The 15,899-nt window shown below is 38.6% G+C and overlaps 1 protein-coding gene across 1 annotated transcript in view; it reads right to left on the bottom strand.

Moving 5' to 3' along the window:
- prdm6 (PR domain containing 6) overlaps window positions 1-15,899 on the bottom strand; it is a 128,719-nt gene that overhangs the window by 110,030 nt on the left and 2,790 nt on the right. The window contains exons 2-3 of the mRNA XM_013910204.1: window positions 4,452-4,600; window positions 3,528-3,686 (exon numbers count right to left, since the gene is read on the bottom strand). Of these exons, the coding sequence (XP_013765658.1) occupies window positions 3,528-3,686; window positions 4,452-4,600 (308 nt within the window). The remainder of the gene's footprint in view (window positions 1-3,527; window positions 3,687-4,451; window positions 4,601-15,899) is intronic.

Raw genomic sequence — 15,899 nt, forward strand, 5'->3', positions numbered from 1 at the left:
CCATCAGCTTCACACCCTTCATTATCCCTTTCTTTCCTTTTCCATCTTCTTTGTACACTTTATTTATCCTTCCCCCACCTCCTGCCTTCCTTCCTTCCTTCTCGCCTTTCTTCATTTCTCTGTGCTTTCCGTCAGTTATAGCAGCGGTCCCCAACCCCCGGAGTCATTTGGTACCGGGCCATGTGAGTTGAGGCTTAGGTGTGAAATTTATGTTTTTCAGGGTTCTTATCAGTTTTTATCATTATTTTTTATTGTTTTTATCGTTAACTGGGTTTCCCTGGGTCTTTTCCCGTGTGACTTTTTTTTGGTACTTGGTATTTTGTTGTATTTATCTGCAACACCTTAATTTTTAAAGGCCGGTCCGTGAAAACATTGTTGGACCTAAACTGGTCCGTAGCTCAAAAAAGGTTGGGGACCGCTGACTTAGAGCACTTATTCATTGCTTTTTCTGGCCTTTTCCTTCACCTTCCATCTTACCATCTTTTCACCTCCATCTGACTCTTCCTCCCTTTTCACGTTTTCCATCCAACAAGCAGAAAGGACTTTCTGAAGTTTTAATTAACTCTGTGAATATATTTTAAAATCTATTTATCTATAATAGCATAATCAGTGAATCAGCATTTTCAGAAAGCTTAAGGTAAGAAATTAGAAAAACTGGACTGTGGGAACTGCTTAACCTACTCAGTATTTATTTTACTTAATTGATTAACTCATCAATGTAGCCCTAAATAAAACTTTATTACAAAAATTACATTTACATCAAGATAAAGTTCAGTTTTAGCGCTCTGCTCCTGACTTCTCTGCCACAGCGCTGGAGTAGGGAGTGATGAAGCTGCCGGTCAGATAGTTTAAGAATTATTCCACCATAAAGTTGGACTCCAGCACCGAGCTCTGCCTCGGAGGGGATCGATTTGTCGAGCAGTAAAATACTGCCGCTCCAGAAAACCCTCCGCTGTTCCACTCAGACGTAACGGTAAGTGTCTTAATTAAAACCGGCTCTTCTAGGATGCCATAGACAACATGACACCAGCTCCCTGATTGGCTATAGGACAAGCATCTCTTCCTGTTTTGGGAGGCGTCAATAAGTGAGTTTAACAACCAGTGAGTTTTAATGGAATCTGTGTGTAAAGCTCCTTCATCAATAGGCCTAATGGCCAGTCGTAGCCTGGCAGCCGGTAATCTGCCGGTTAGAGCTGGGTTATCTGACCAGACCAATTTCTTCAGGGTTAGTGAGTTTAAAAAGCTGGTTTCAGACCTCATGGAGGGTCACTGGCAGTTTGTGCCAGGTCCAAATAATGAGCTGCAGCAGCAAAACAAAAATTACATACAGGATATTCTTACATCTTAGCGCCAGAATATTCAGTTTCTACACTTTGTGTTGTAGATTTCATTTTAAACAGGCAAATTGTCTCAGATTGTCAGTTTTAATTAGCCTTAATATGCAACTAGAACAGGACCATTTAAACTAACTATTTAAAATCAGCTGTGTTCATTATTCATGCTGCACATCGGGACAAAAACAAACTCTTGAAGTCTCCACAATCTTTACCTGATCACAGAAGTGTATAACTGTAGACACCAGACCAGCCCAGGCATCAGGGACAACAGATGTAATATTGATATTATGTTCCTGCCTTGGTGTAGATTCACAAAGACATTCGATGGCGCGCTGAGTACAAAGATACACTTCTTTATAGTCTTCCAAAAAGCCAGTAACTACTCAACAGGAAGTGATGGCATCCAATTGTTGAAATAGAGTAGTTCACATATTTATGAAACTGCCCCCTGGTGATGATAAACAGCTACAACAAGCAGACAAGGCTTTGCAAAGCTCTACCAAAAGCATAGCATGTAAAAGGGGAGGTGTAGTAGATGGGTTAGAAAATGACCTGCAGACATGGTGGACATAAATAAGTTTGCTGCTGTCTGTCACTTGGCAGATTAGCTCTTGCAGGTCATACTGTTGGGCACAACAGATTTAACTGCAGCTTCACATTGGGTTCAACAGGAGTTAAGATGTGAAAGTAAAATCTGCTCAGTGATTGTCTGCATCAGATAAACTCATAAAAACATGTCGTCAGTTTAATCCTCATCACTTTCATGTTCTTTTTTCCCCCCAAGCAAAGACCTGGTGGCCCTGCCGGACTTGGCTGATCATGTCTTCTGTGCCCCCTAACCTCTGACCTGTGATCCTCTACAGCCTCCCACCACCACAACCAGAAGCCCCTCTCCACCCACGCCCACGTCCTCCTCCTCCACCTCCTGTCCCACTACAGCCAACAGCAGAGAGACTGATGTCCGGTCAACCGACGTCTGACTGACCTTTACCAGCTCAGCCACACGGGACTCATCTATCTCTGTGTCTCCCTGCATGCCTCAGTCCACCCTCCCTCGCTCTCTCTAATGCTAATGCAGCTGTTTATAACTGCCACATTGACTTTCTCCTGCCACTGTATGTAAATACAATCTGCTCTGATCAATGGACTGAGAGGTGACATGACGCTGACCACAAGCACACACGCACAGAAAAAAATCCACACAAACAGGCAGACACACAACTAAGTGCAAAACGCGAGAACAGGATGAAATTTAAAAACCTATTATTTGTTGAATTAGTATCAGTTTTTCCCCCTGCAGAATACAACAGGAAATCCAAATGATGCAAATAATACAATTACTGCCGGGGTCTTGAATAAGAAGACTAACATAAATGAATCAGTCTAACAATTCAAGTTAGTTAATTTAACATTTTAACAAAAGGAAGTCTGGTCCTCATGCCCTCATTTCAAACTATGTGACTGATGTGTATTCGACCACACAGAAACTCTCTTTTAAAAACCAGCTGAGTCTTTCCAGGTATAGAAAGAGAAAGAGAATTCAATTTGTAGACATCGTAACGTAAAAACGCACATAACATAACCCCCTTCTATATACTTCCATCATGTGATAACATTGATAATGTGATGGTTGTGATGCTAAAACCAGTGTTATAGTCACAGATAAACATGAGGCTCCATGAGGACATCCCTGTACTCTCCAAATGTCCGCAACAGACTACACTTTATTCCACCAATTGCCCATACATCATACAAGCAGACTCCAAGTGCACATGAAGAACGTATAACAGGCGCTTGACTACGGTTTCATGGTTTTTTCACATGTATGTCAGGATACAAGTATAACCTAAGAGTACCTCCAGCATCTAGCTAGCTGTTTGTTGTTTTCCATTTCCTCTCCTAAAACTCGATTTAATGAGCTAACCACCTGTAAAAATGCACCATTAACTCCCGGGTAAATAAGCAAAAAGCAACCCCAGTAATGTTATTGATCTCAATTCAAAGATACATTTCAAAATGTGTCTTTACCAGCCAAAAATAATTAATCTTCCTCGTATGGGTTTTGATTCCTGTGCATCGGAGCAGCCATGAATCTTTTTGGAAGGATTTAATGACACTTATTGCACAAATGCACAAAGCCATGAGGCAATCGTGGGTGCACGCATAGATATAAAGCTCTCCCCTCCTTACCTCCCACAGGTGTCGGGTGTTCCTGACCACTCCAGACTGCAGTTTTTCCAGCATCAGGGGGACTCCTTGAAACGGGCCAATCCAGGTTCCCTGAGGGATCCTCTGAGCTGCACAGATTCCGTAACCCAGACCAGGAACTGTGCTGGTGCACAGACACACCTGCATACAGAGGTCAAAACAACGTGACACCAGCAGCTGCAGTCAGCTAAAGGTGAGACGTGTGTAGTTTGTTCTGTAGAAGAATTTACTTACAAACTGTAGCTGTGATTTATTATATCATGGTCTTACAGCAGCCTACTTATCAGACATGTATCACCCAGTGGAAGTACTAGTTTCACAGTATTTGTATAGTTTTATTTATTTATCTATTGTGTGTTTTTTTGCAGTGACTGTGTGTTGTTGTTTTTTTTACTAAGCTATACTTTCCACCACTGACACCTCAATTCATCAACCAAAATGACCCACACCTGTTTGAGCCCAGTTACTGTGATTGACATTGTGTGTGGCCAATAAAAAATAAGCATTCCTTGGGCATGGACCAGTTGGATACCTGGAAGTAGAGATGAACGGACTTCACCCAGATACAAAGCAGAGGTAGTCATGATGAAGGTAGATGGCAATGGAAAGATAACCAACAGGGGATTGATGGGCTTACTATGTAGATGTTATGATTATTAAGCTTTTAAAGCTTTTTGGTGGTGTTAAATTAGTAGATAAAGATATTAAATGTTGCTACCAAGTGGGTGCACAATGAGGTACATTTATATGATTACTATTAAATAAAATTTTGCAGGCACTACATTGAATTTAAGTATTTTTCAATAAATAATGAACCACTCAAATATCAGAGAAGAAAGGGGGATTTTACTTGCTCTGAACCAAACTGTTTTTAGTTAGAGGCTGCATATAGGAAGTGGGGCTCACCTCTCTGGGCAGGTCTCTCAGCCAATCAGGGATGTCTGGTAGGGTGACAGGTGCTGCCGTGCTGCTGGTGCCGACGAGCCGGCGCAGAGAGTGAAGAGGGCCGTGCATCGGACACTCACCGTTCCTGTTGTCTGCACACATGTCACAACCTGGCAAGGAAAGAGAGACTTTTTAACACCAGCAGATGGAAAACTGAAAACAAAACAACATAACATACCATAACTGAAGACATTTGTTTTAAATATGATGAAACTCATTTTTAAAAGGGCAAAAAGTGTTGTTTGGGTCCTGGCTGCGGGCTTTCAAGTGTTTACACATGTGTACTCTGTCTTCATTTGGAGATCAACACACTTATGAACTGTTGTAACCTTATGACAACTTGTGTTCCCAGACTTTTAATTAATACAAGAGCATGAAAAATGTGTTGCTTTTGGCACAAAATGTCAAAATCATTTCTCACTGAAGTTAAACTCACTTGTGCTCACTCACTCCTTTAAATTAATATTTTAATGTTTTGCAGTTTTCTAGTGTTTATTATTTATTGTTGAAAAGAGATAATTTATTTTGAAAATCTAGGAAGTTCCCTGGAATTTCCTTTCAAAATTTATTGGAGTTTTTGTTTTGATAGCATAACAAAATTTCAAAATCCGATTTTTATGTGAACCTTCTGATTTAATAACTGTATGAATGCATTTTATCCGTTTGGATTGTTTATGCAGAATTCCATTAAAAACCTGCAAATTCCATTTTGAAAACACCAATTGAAAAGTTTTAACTGGAAATGTGACTGAATGCTGGCACAGTTATACAGATTTTGTACTGATATATACTTTTTATTAATTACCAGCTATTTAAAAAATCCCCTTAGCACACACATTAAGTCCCAAGCCTCCAAATTGCAGTTCATTATGATGTAAGTGGATGAAAAACTGACATATCTTTTTGTATTTTTACTTGTAACTACACGACTGGAAGAAAATCCACAAAGCAGTCATTGCAAATCTAATCTGGAATCTTTATGTAACAGTAAATAAACAGTTTCAGAGTCAAAATTGAAGTACGAATGATTAAATCTTTCTAAGCAGTGGTTAATCCTTCAGACTGAATGAAAAACTGAAACTGAAGAAAAAGCAAAAGAGGAATAAAAAGCAGGAGCCCTGATGAAGTCCAAATGAGGGGGAAAAAGTCCTCTCCTCTGTGTTTTTCCAGGTTAAATGTGGCAAAGAGCGTATTGCTGGGAGTTAGCGAGTGTCAACATTTACTCAGAGATGCAGTCTGACAGTAATGGATGTTAATTGACTGTAGCAACATAATGAGAGATTATTATCTGCGCAGAAAACTCCCACAGAACAGAGCAGCTGAGAGGAACAGGATGTTAATGTTGTTTTTCTTCTGTCTTTCCCAAAATTAAATATCCGTCATTTGATCGACTGACGGCTGCTTTTACACCATGATGGATTGAAGTTAATTAAACCATATTATGGTCATTTATAAAGCAAAAAATGTAACTCTGGGTCACGGTCGAGTAAATGGGAAAAATTCTCCAGGATCCTTGACTTATTAAACCAAGATAAAATAAAAACGTCACTTTTATTTCAGCTCAGGGGTAAAAGTAAAGTCTGCGACAACGAAAAACACCACAGAGCAGCCACTTAAGATATTTCCTCTCATGACTGCTTCATTCATGTGGGTAAACAAACAAACCAAAGAAAACAAAAGAAATAACTAAGTAAATACATATGTGTGTGTAGGAGTCCCGACACATGAGCCAACAAAAGCTCAAAGCGGAGCCTTGACAAACAGAATAACTGAAGCAGGGAGAAGAAAGATTAAATCTAGATCGCATGGAAAAACGAGAGGATTTTAATAAGGTGCAGCAGCTAATGTTTGGACATAGAGTATGTCTTCATCAGGATGTGAGGAGGCAGGGGGCATGTGGATGTTTAAACTTTTACCCAAAGAAATATTGAACGCTAAGAAGACATATGGAATAACAGAAGAAAAGAAAAGCATCTTGATTTTTTTAGGGTACAAAGAGATCCCAGAGGCCCAGGATTGGAGGGCTCTGGTCTTCACCTGGAACAAAAAGAAGAAAAACACAAACACAAACATGATCTTGAAGACCCAAAGACAAAAAAGCACCAAAAGGAAACACAAATGTGAGCACTGTTACTTAATTTAGGAGAATAGAAAATACATACAGAGTGAGAGTCAAATTCTATATATAAGAGTTGGACATAGCCGCTGTGATGTCACTCTCAGGTTTAATTTATTTTAAATTTCAGCTCCCTTCATAGTGTTAGTAGAAGAGAGGACGGAGAGTTGAGTTAACAGTTGTGCAAGCTGTTGCCTGAGAGTGCATGGGAGACACACAAACCCATCCATCCATTTCATCTTCTACTACTTATCAAGCCACAGGGCAACAGTCTAAGCAGAGATATTATTTTTCGGTCCAAGTGACCAAAATATTTTTGCACCCAGATGTAAATATGTTGATTTCTGCTGTAAAACTTAAAAGATTTATAATGTGAGTCTGTGGAGATCAACTGGCTTTTAGAGCGAGCCTCCAGTGGCCAATCTAGGAACTTCCGCCTCTGCCACTTCCTCACTGGCTTCATTTTTCAGACCCAGAGTTTGTTCCTTGCTTTAAACACGCAAAAAGTCCCGCAGACAGAAGCAGACATAAATCTACTGGGGTGCACTGGCCCAAACCTGGGTGCTGAAACCGAACCAGGCCTGTAAGTTGCACATCTGGCCATCATTGTCAGTGCTACATCCATCTGACTGCTAGAAACACAAAGAGTTTGAGGCAATCTCCTGATTCAAGCTTGTGATCCTATAAATCTGATGATAAATATCACTGGTTCTCAAGATTGTGGTGTTCCAGTTTTAGCACGTGAGAGGATCCTTCAGAGGGTTGTTGTATTTAAGTTGAAGTTACTCAGGTTTATATTTCATATGTGCGTGTGTGTGTGTGTGTGTGTGTGGTTTCTGGAATAAAAACATAAGAGAAACCACAACAATAAACAACAATGGTTTGGCTGAATAGGCCTTTATGTCATCTTTGCAAGCTGTCAGTCCTGCACGGCTGTCGATATCTTTAAGAATTAAAAAAAAAACTAATACATATAATAAAACTACTATAATGCCAAGAAATTAATATGCTTACGCTACATTGGATGTTTCTATCTGAAGAACACGAATGAGCCACATTTTACCAACGAGTCTATCAAAACACATCAAATCACTGGACCTTCTGCTTCGACACTGAAATAACAAATGTAAAGCATATTTACATGTTAACTGAAACATACAATCCCAAACATCTCCATCAAACAGAGATCAAACAAACTATGAGCCAGGTTATCAGTTAACCCCTCAGAGGAGCTGATGCACTCCTGACATGTGTGCACACACGCTGAAAGAGAAGAAACTGTGGTTTATGAATCTATGAACTACAAACCTTCTTTACAGAAACAATACAACAAGATAGCAGGGAATATAATTGTGGCTTATGTATACTTTTTTCCTATTACTTATCATTAACACATACTTTTACATGTAAGTAACTTTATAATCGATGTGAAGGGACTGTCATAAACAAATGCCCACAATGAATGAAAGCAACACTGTAAAAAGTTGGGCCATTGCTCCACAATGATGTGAATACGGATAAAGTCACATGGGAAAATAGTACTACAAGTTATTGCCAGTAAATGTGGTTCTACAAGCTATGTATGTTTGTTTTCACAACTGCATGTCTTTTTCACATGACTGTATGCAACACACACAAAGATGCATGCTCATATTAAATGTGACAAAGATATAATACGGTCAGAATATGTGTGAATATCCTTGTAAGCCAAAAGCTCAGACTTCAGACTGCTCTAAAGGCTCAATTCTGTATGATGACATAAAGATATCCCCAATATGTCATCTGAGACACTAAAGCTCCTTGACCGTAAGACCTTGTTTTTATGAACGTGACCCAATCAAAAGAAAGTTAGCTGAAAGGGGGAGGAGCTAAAATTGTTTGTCTTGACAGATGATTGGTGATTATATCACCAGATGCACCAAGGTCCAGAATGAGATAAAGATTGTTTATTTTAAATAGAGTCCAAGAACACAGGTCCCCCTTTAATTTGACTCTGTTGTTATCACTACTGAGACTACGTCTGATACTGCTGCTAATTCACTGCATACAGGAGCAGACTTAAATCTGTAAAAGTGTCATTGGTGAACATATCTTCTGTTTCTTCTCTATCCTTCACTCCTCTCTTCCTCTCTTCCAGACTGATGAACTGGCTGTGAACTTGTTATGGCATGCTCTCCTTGCTACCCATCATTCAACCTCAGTATTCTGTTGCATCCATCGCCAGTGTTTAGACAGCTCCGCTCTGCCTCTGATCCCCGAGCTCCTTCCAGTGAAAATGGCTACAGAATAAGTGCCTTCTTATTCTGCTGCTTTATGAAGTGTTTTGTTCTCATAAAAAAAGATTTTTTAATAAGTGTGTTTGACTTTGATATCTCTTATCTCTTTATTATCTCTTTAAACTCCACGCCGAGTTATTAATCTGCTCCATTTACGTCTTAGTAACAAGCATTTTCATGTTTTGAAACTTTAAGGTGCCTCTTTCAGTCTCCACAGTTTTTCTTATGTCACTCTGATCTTCAGCAATAACTGTAAGAGTAATATACACTTTGTGTTATTTCCTGACTTTCTGCCATTACAAGCATCAAAGAGCAAGAAATCTGAGTTTTGGTGACTTCTCTTTGGCAAAATCATCACATTTGATAACAGCTGTGGATGTTAATAGCACAGCTGTGAGTCCAGAGGAGATGGGACCACACAGTGAGGCTTATACTTCTACGACCAGAACTATACTGCTACACTTTTTAGCTCTCAGTTATCCTCTTTAGGTTAGAAGGAAGTGGTTATAGAAGCAGATATTTCTCTCAGGATTTTGCTTTGAGACTATAGATATTAAGTGGACACAAAAAAGACATTCTGCTGTTACACGTGTAAAACACTTTTTTGTTAGCTACATCAACTGTCATGTGGAGTTTGTGGTGAGTCTTCTGCCTCCTAGTGGTCATAAATTAGATGGTACAGCTTTAATCTATTACATCAAAGTGAACTACACACATATATCCTGCAGCATCTTTAATATAAAGCCAGAAATACCTTCTTAAAACAAAGGCATACATTGCATTGAGTGTCTAATAGTTTGTCTTAATTTTCTAGATCAGGGGTCGGCAACCTGCGGCTCTTTAGTCCTTATAATGCGGCTCCGTGTGGTTTGGGAAAATAAATTAGAAGTATTTAGCTGAAGTGTATTTTATTTAAGTTAGTTCTTTTTTAACTTGTAGTTCTAAATTGGAAGATTATTGTGATATTGAAATATAAAAATACTATTATATTCTTTTATTTTTTCATCGCTCAAAATAAGCGTCACACTCGCGGAAGCCGGTGTACCCGCCGAAACGGCGTGCATTTATCAAGACTTTCAACCCCAGGTAGGCCAGTTATGGACCTTCGGATCCACATTATGTCAGCAGCTCCACCGTGAACTATGTTAAAAACAAACACAGCTCACGTCTCACAGATGACAGCTTACGGTCCTGCGTGAAGATGAAAGTGACTTCGTACAGCCCCGATTTGCAGACGCTGTGCGCAGAGGTTCAGGAGCAGAAGTCCCATTGTAAACATATCACGGCAGACCCGACGATGTTTGCATGAACACGCTTTTCAGCATCTCTTTATTGACCACTTTTCACACACGGTTGCTGTACGCATACAGCCGCTGTAGCTTTGCAGCTCACAGCCCGACACACACCAACAACAGCATAGATGGCACAGACGTTAAGGCGGCGAGGCGTGATTGCGGGTGCCGCTCAGGTGCGTCTGCCTCCCCTGCAGCGGCGCTGCAGACCACGCCCCGCCACACACATTAACCAGGTAAAATACATATTTAGGCAGAATTTTGCAAATATCTATTTTTTATCTTTTAGCAGCATAGTGCTTTTTTTTCAATTATTTTTTAAAAGTTTGGTCAAGGCTCCAAAAGCCCAAAGGCGATATGAGGGTGGCAGCACAACAGTTTTTGTTTGCTACATGGATCATTTTAGTTCAGCTGGGTGTCTTTCCTTTTGTTATATTTCTTTAAGAGTTCAAAATGTGTTAATTACATAAATAAAATGTAATTTTCTCTGTAGCACTTCATGGATTTCATAAGCAACACATCTTAGTTGTTCACACAAAGTGGCTGTAGAGGCAGAGTCCACTTAAAAACTAAGAGTTGTTGTTGTATTAGGGACAAATTCAGACTCCAAAGTCAGCATTTGCCCAAAGAGTGAGGTTTATAAGTGAATAAATATATATTTCTGTAACATATTCAGTATTCTTGAGTTTGTTCTTCCACATCGTAGTGGTCAGAAATCCTTGTGGACATCTTAAAAACACATTTAGGTAGAAAACCCTTTTCCTGGTTTTGGTTCTCCTTTTAAAATAAAAATAAAAATGCTTGTACAATCATAAAATATATACATAAAAACTATTCACATTCTGTGATTCTTTTATTTTTCTTTTCTCAAAACCATTTGAAAGACAGAGGTGTCGTCCTGTGTCCAGTCTGGGAGATCTACACTTTATGTATATACATGTTAAACATAACAGGCTTGACTGCTGTACTGTAACTATGAATTTCATAAATGCAATTATTTATTTTTCTTCACTTGAATTACATCGATGGCAGAATATCAAGGTCTTTAAATGATTTTCTAAGACAGGTCTGGTTTAAATCTTTCAACCCTCTTTATTTCCACGATTGATCATAATCAGGAAAATCAGCTCTGTGAGGTCTTTCTGAGCAACATCAGCTCTTACACAGAGAATAATTGTATCTGGAGCTCTGTAATATGATGGCTTTTTGTTTTTTGTAGGAGAAACACATATCAAACACAGGAAATACTGTCATGGTTTAATATTAAACATGTCAACAAACCATGACAGGTTTAGATTTTAAATATTTAATGAAAACCACAATCTTTTACTAACATGCATGATTCTGAATCCTTCTCCCTGCATCAATGTAACCAGATGAGACATAATCCAGGCAGCAGTCACAGCATGCTGCCTTTAAAATGCGATCGCAGCATCAGTCAGAACTCTATGCATGTGATTTTTCAAGAATTGGATTTGCACAGAGCATACGTGACGTACTGCTTGCTCCTCGTCTTTACAGAAGGTTTGGATTTCATTTCAAGCCTCTCATTAGCACTTAAAGACAGTAAACAACAACTTAACCTGCAAGCTTGTCGGTTAGAGAGAGGTTAAAGTGTGATTTGCATTTAATATCTGTCACACAGTATAATGTGTGTGCTAAAGTTGTTTTGAGTGACTCCACACAAAGTGACAGAGGCTGAAAACCAACATACAAGCAGTCAGAGGTCTGTGTGTGTGTTCAGCAGTTATTAAATTACTGTAAAACTGTCAGCTGGTATTAACTCCAGATGTAACTCGGAAGAACTGATCTGTGTTTCCTATCAAAGCAGAATGCATCCCAGCTGGCTGATAACTTCCAGCCATTTTTGCTGTTGGGCAATCGACATAAAGCTTTAAAATTTATGTATGTATTTATTGAACATAAAATTCCAGCCTCTTTATGTTTTCTTTCGGTTTGTTTTTCCACTTCTGCTCAGTCACATCAAACTGATGTGAACACAGATGACTTAAACATCTAAAGGACTGGGGGAAATATGGCTGGAATTTAATTTATTAAAAATTATTAATATTTTATTAAATTAATAACTAAAAATGTATATATTTAGGCAATAAACCAAAGGAACTAATTGTATGCTAATCCGCCAGCATGTTAGGTAGGTCTGCTTGATTTATCTGTATTTTTAGCTTGTAATAGCAGCAACTAATGGAAGAATTTGTCATTTATTGATCATTTTTTAATCTAGAAGTAGCCAAGAATCTGTGAATACTAACATTATGATTTTTAAATACAAATGAGTCACAATCCAAATGTTTGAGAACATTTTGACTCATCTAACAAACTCACAAATTTTGGAGCATTTAAAGAACTCGGTTTTCTCACCACCAGTAGTTTTACTCAGTCTGTTGAAAAAAACAAAAAAAAATCTCTTTGGAAAATATTTTTATAAAGTCTTAAAAACTACCTCGAATGATGTCACAAAGGCATCCTCATGTTTATCCTGGGTTAGAAGCTTCTAACAGAAAGCTCATGTAACAAAAGCAGACTGTGATGGGCTAATGAGAGGTTATTCCATGGCATAATGGCAAATGTGGGATCCAATGTTGCTGGACTTTGAGGTACACCAAAGATTGATCTGTGAAAGCTTTAAACTGTTTTAATAATTATTTAATTTAATAATCATTCAATGTTTGGAGAAAAAAACATCTTTTAACTAATCAATCAATTAGAAAATAGTGAAAAAACAACAAAAAAAACAAGTGACCCTCTCTTCTTACATGTAAGAGGTAAACATTTGCAGTTTTCCTCTCTCAAAAAATAAAATAGTGACATAATAATTTATGTCACTCAACAAATCATTGCAGTCAATCATTTTAATAATAACTTCATTTATTTTAAACTGTATCAACATATGGCGAGCTAGACCTTCAGTCAGACCCGCATTCTGTAGGTGGATGCTTTCTACATTTATTCTTCTATTAGTGCGAGAGAGAAAAAAACATTCTACGTTTTTGAAAATATTTATCTAAAGACGTAAGAGCCCTAAAAAACCAAGCGTGAAAATCAGTGCCATAAATATTCAGATAGAACCTGTTAGCATAGCAAAGAAGGATAAACGACTTGCAGTTATTGAACTTAAATAAAAATAAAAATAATAAAAAAATTCCCCCCCCCCGCCCCACCCACATTAAATAAGTAAAAACGTAAATGGATAATAATTAACCATCATCATCATTATCATCATCATTATTATTATTATTATTACTGTGATTAATAATCGAGCTGTGACAGTGACACATGAAGGAGTGCGTATGTGACTGCTTTATCTACACCCCCACTCCACCCACTCAAGCACACACGCGCGCGCGCGCACACACCCAGGAGACCTCAATACGACCGTGTTGGGATGATAAATAGCGGGCCGGTAGGTCGGTGGATCGATCCCCCCTCCTCCTCTCTCACTCTCTCCCTCTCTCTCCCCTCCACAAACACAAAACTATATACGGCAATTAATTCCTGCTTGTCCCTCCATCCCTCATCGGCCCTGCCGGCGCGTATCGACTCAGATTACTGCTGATGGTCCGTTTTATCACCGCGGAATATACGCGCTCACACACACACACAATCTGCGTGCTGTTTAGGATCGCTGCCATAACGCCTGAAAGCAGAAGCGGCGGAGATGAATCCCGAGGTTACGGCACAGACGCCAAAGCGCCAGATTACAGGATTATTACAGCAGAACGAGACAGAGCGGTGACGCTGCAGCAGCAGAGAGCACGAAGTTTAACGTTTAAAGCAAAAGAAATAAAATGAAGTCCTCGTTATTCTCCTGCAAATTCTGAACACTTAAAAAAAACCAATGAGATCCGACTGAAATTAAGATGGATCACGGTGCAGCCACTTTAAAATCACCTTTTTTGTGTGGGAATGTTCTGGAAGTCGGAGATTAGAGTAATCAAAAACGGACCTTTTTTAAAGCAGTGAGCGAAAAATTCCTCCATAATGTTAGAAATGTTGTGAGGACATTAAAATAAAACTGCGCGACAGCAAAATAATAAGAATCGGGCGAATAAATGATTAAATTACAATAATAAATAAATTCTGACTGTAATGTTAAACTAATGGCAAACAATGCGATTTCAAAAACTTAAATTACGCTTGAACAAATCTGTTCAGTTCAGGATTTAACTCACTCGGTGAAAGTTTGATTATATTCAGAGGGTAATGCACATCACAACAGAAAACTGAATCACTGATATATATGAAATTAGAAGCATTTTTCTGGGTATTTAAGTGATTTCCTGGGGTAGATGTCAAACTTTCCGAAACTTTAAATCAATCTCCACGTGCACAGCGGCTGTTTTCAGCGCTGAGCCTCCACCGTGAAGTATGCGTGTGTGTGTGTGTGTGTGTTTCTTTTAACGGGACGTCCCGACAGCACTGAAGAAACGCACCTCTAGGCCAGACTGGCGAGATTTTAACCGGCGTGTTCGTGCGTCTTTTACGCATGACAGCGCCTCGTCGATATCTGTGTAAACGTGTGTGAGGATTCACAGCCGATATCGAAGCTGGAGTTTAGTCGGCTTTAGAGTGAAAAATATCCGTTTTTAAGATGAAGATTGTCTTTTTTCGAAGAACACAAAAAAAGTAAAAGTGAAAAAACATTAAAACAAAATAAAACTAAGAAAAAAAATCTCTAAATGTTTCTATTTTTTAATATTAAATTTTATTACTTTTCGGGAAATAATCCGCAGCTTTGACCGGAGTGAAATGACAGCGCACTCTAATAAACACCCTTAAATGGTGCGTGAAGAGGCTGCAGGTGCAGAGAAAAGAGGCGTTTGTTTTTTAACATAAGATCCAAATGGACTCTGGTTAATATTAACTGTGAGCTGCAGGACTGCTGCTGTCTGAGAGCGTGATCCCAGGCCAGGCTGCTGACCTTTGACCTCTGACCCTCCAAGCCAACCACTATCCTCTCCTTCCAGCTCCTACTGTCCAGCACCGCAGCTGTCAAACCAACTGTAACGTCTCACACAAGTGCTGCATGACACGCTTTAAAACTGCAGTGAATGAAATTAAGTCTTACATTAGTTAAATCATGTTAGATTTGCTCGTAAACTTAAGTTACAAGTTTACTGCACTTTAATGACCAAATAAATCTGAAATTATGTGCAGTTTAAGGAGTGAATCACATGTCGAGTGATGGAGGAGATTTAAATACATCATTTTATTGGGAATCGTCTGTATAAATTATTGTAATTTCAAGAGGTTGTTTAGGTGGAAACCGATGCTGGCAGCATGCCACATATGTGTGTATTTTGAAAGAAATGCCGCAAAACAAAAGAGAAAATTATTGTGGTCCAAAAGAGCAGACGTTATGTGTTGATTTATCTTTAAAATTATAAAATATATATTTTAAAAGATTAGTTATAACTTTTCAAAAACTAATAAAAAAAATTTTGCAGTAATAATACATAAATATTCATGGGAAATTATAGAAATAAGCAATTTTTTTAAATAAAAAATCATAATTAGCAACACTCAGTGGTTAAACATTTTATTAAAAATTTGTTATTTTAGTTGTAGTAATAGGATTAAAAAACACCTGAAACGCTGAGCAGATGATTTTAAGCCCGACAGAAACACTACAGTGTGATTATAAGTACTTGATAGTTAAACACTGAGTACACCAAAAGGTCAAAGGTCATGGTCGAGCGCCATA

Source organism: Pundamilia nyererei, unplaced genomic scaffold, assembly GCF_000239375.1.
Source record: "Pundamilia nyererei isolate P.nyererei 1_Seehausen unplaced genomic scaffold, PunNye1.0 scaffold00038, whole genome shotgun sequence".
NCBI lineage: Eukaryota > Metazoa > Chordata > Actinopteri > Cichliformes > Cichlidae > Pundamilia > Pundamilia nyererei.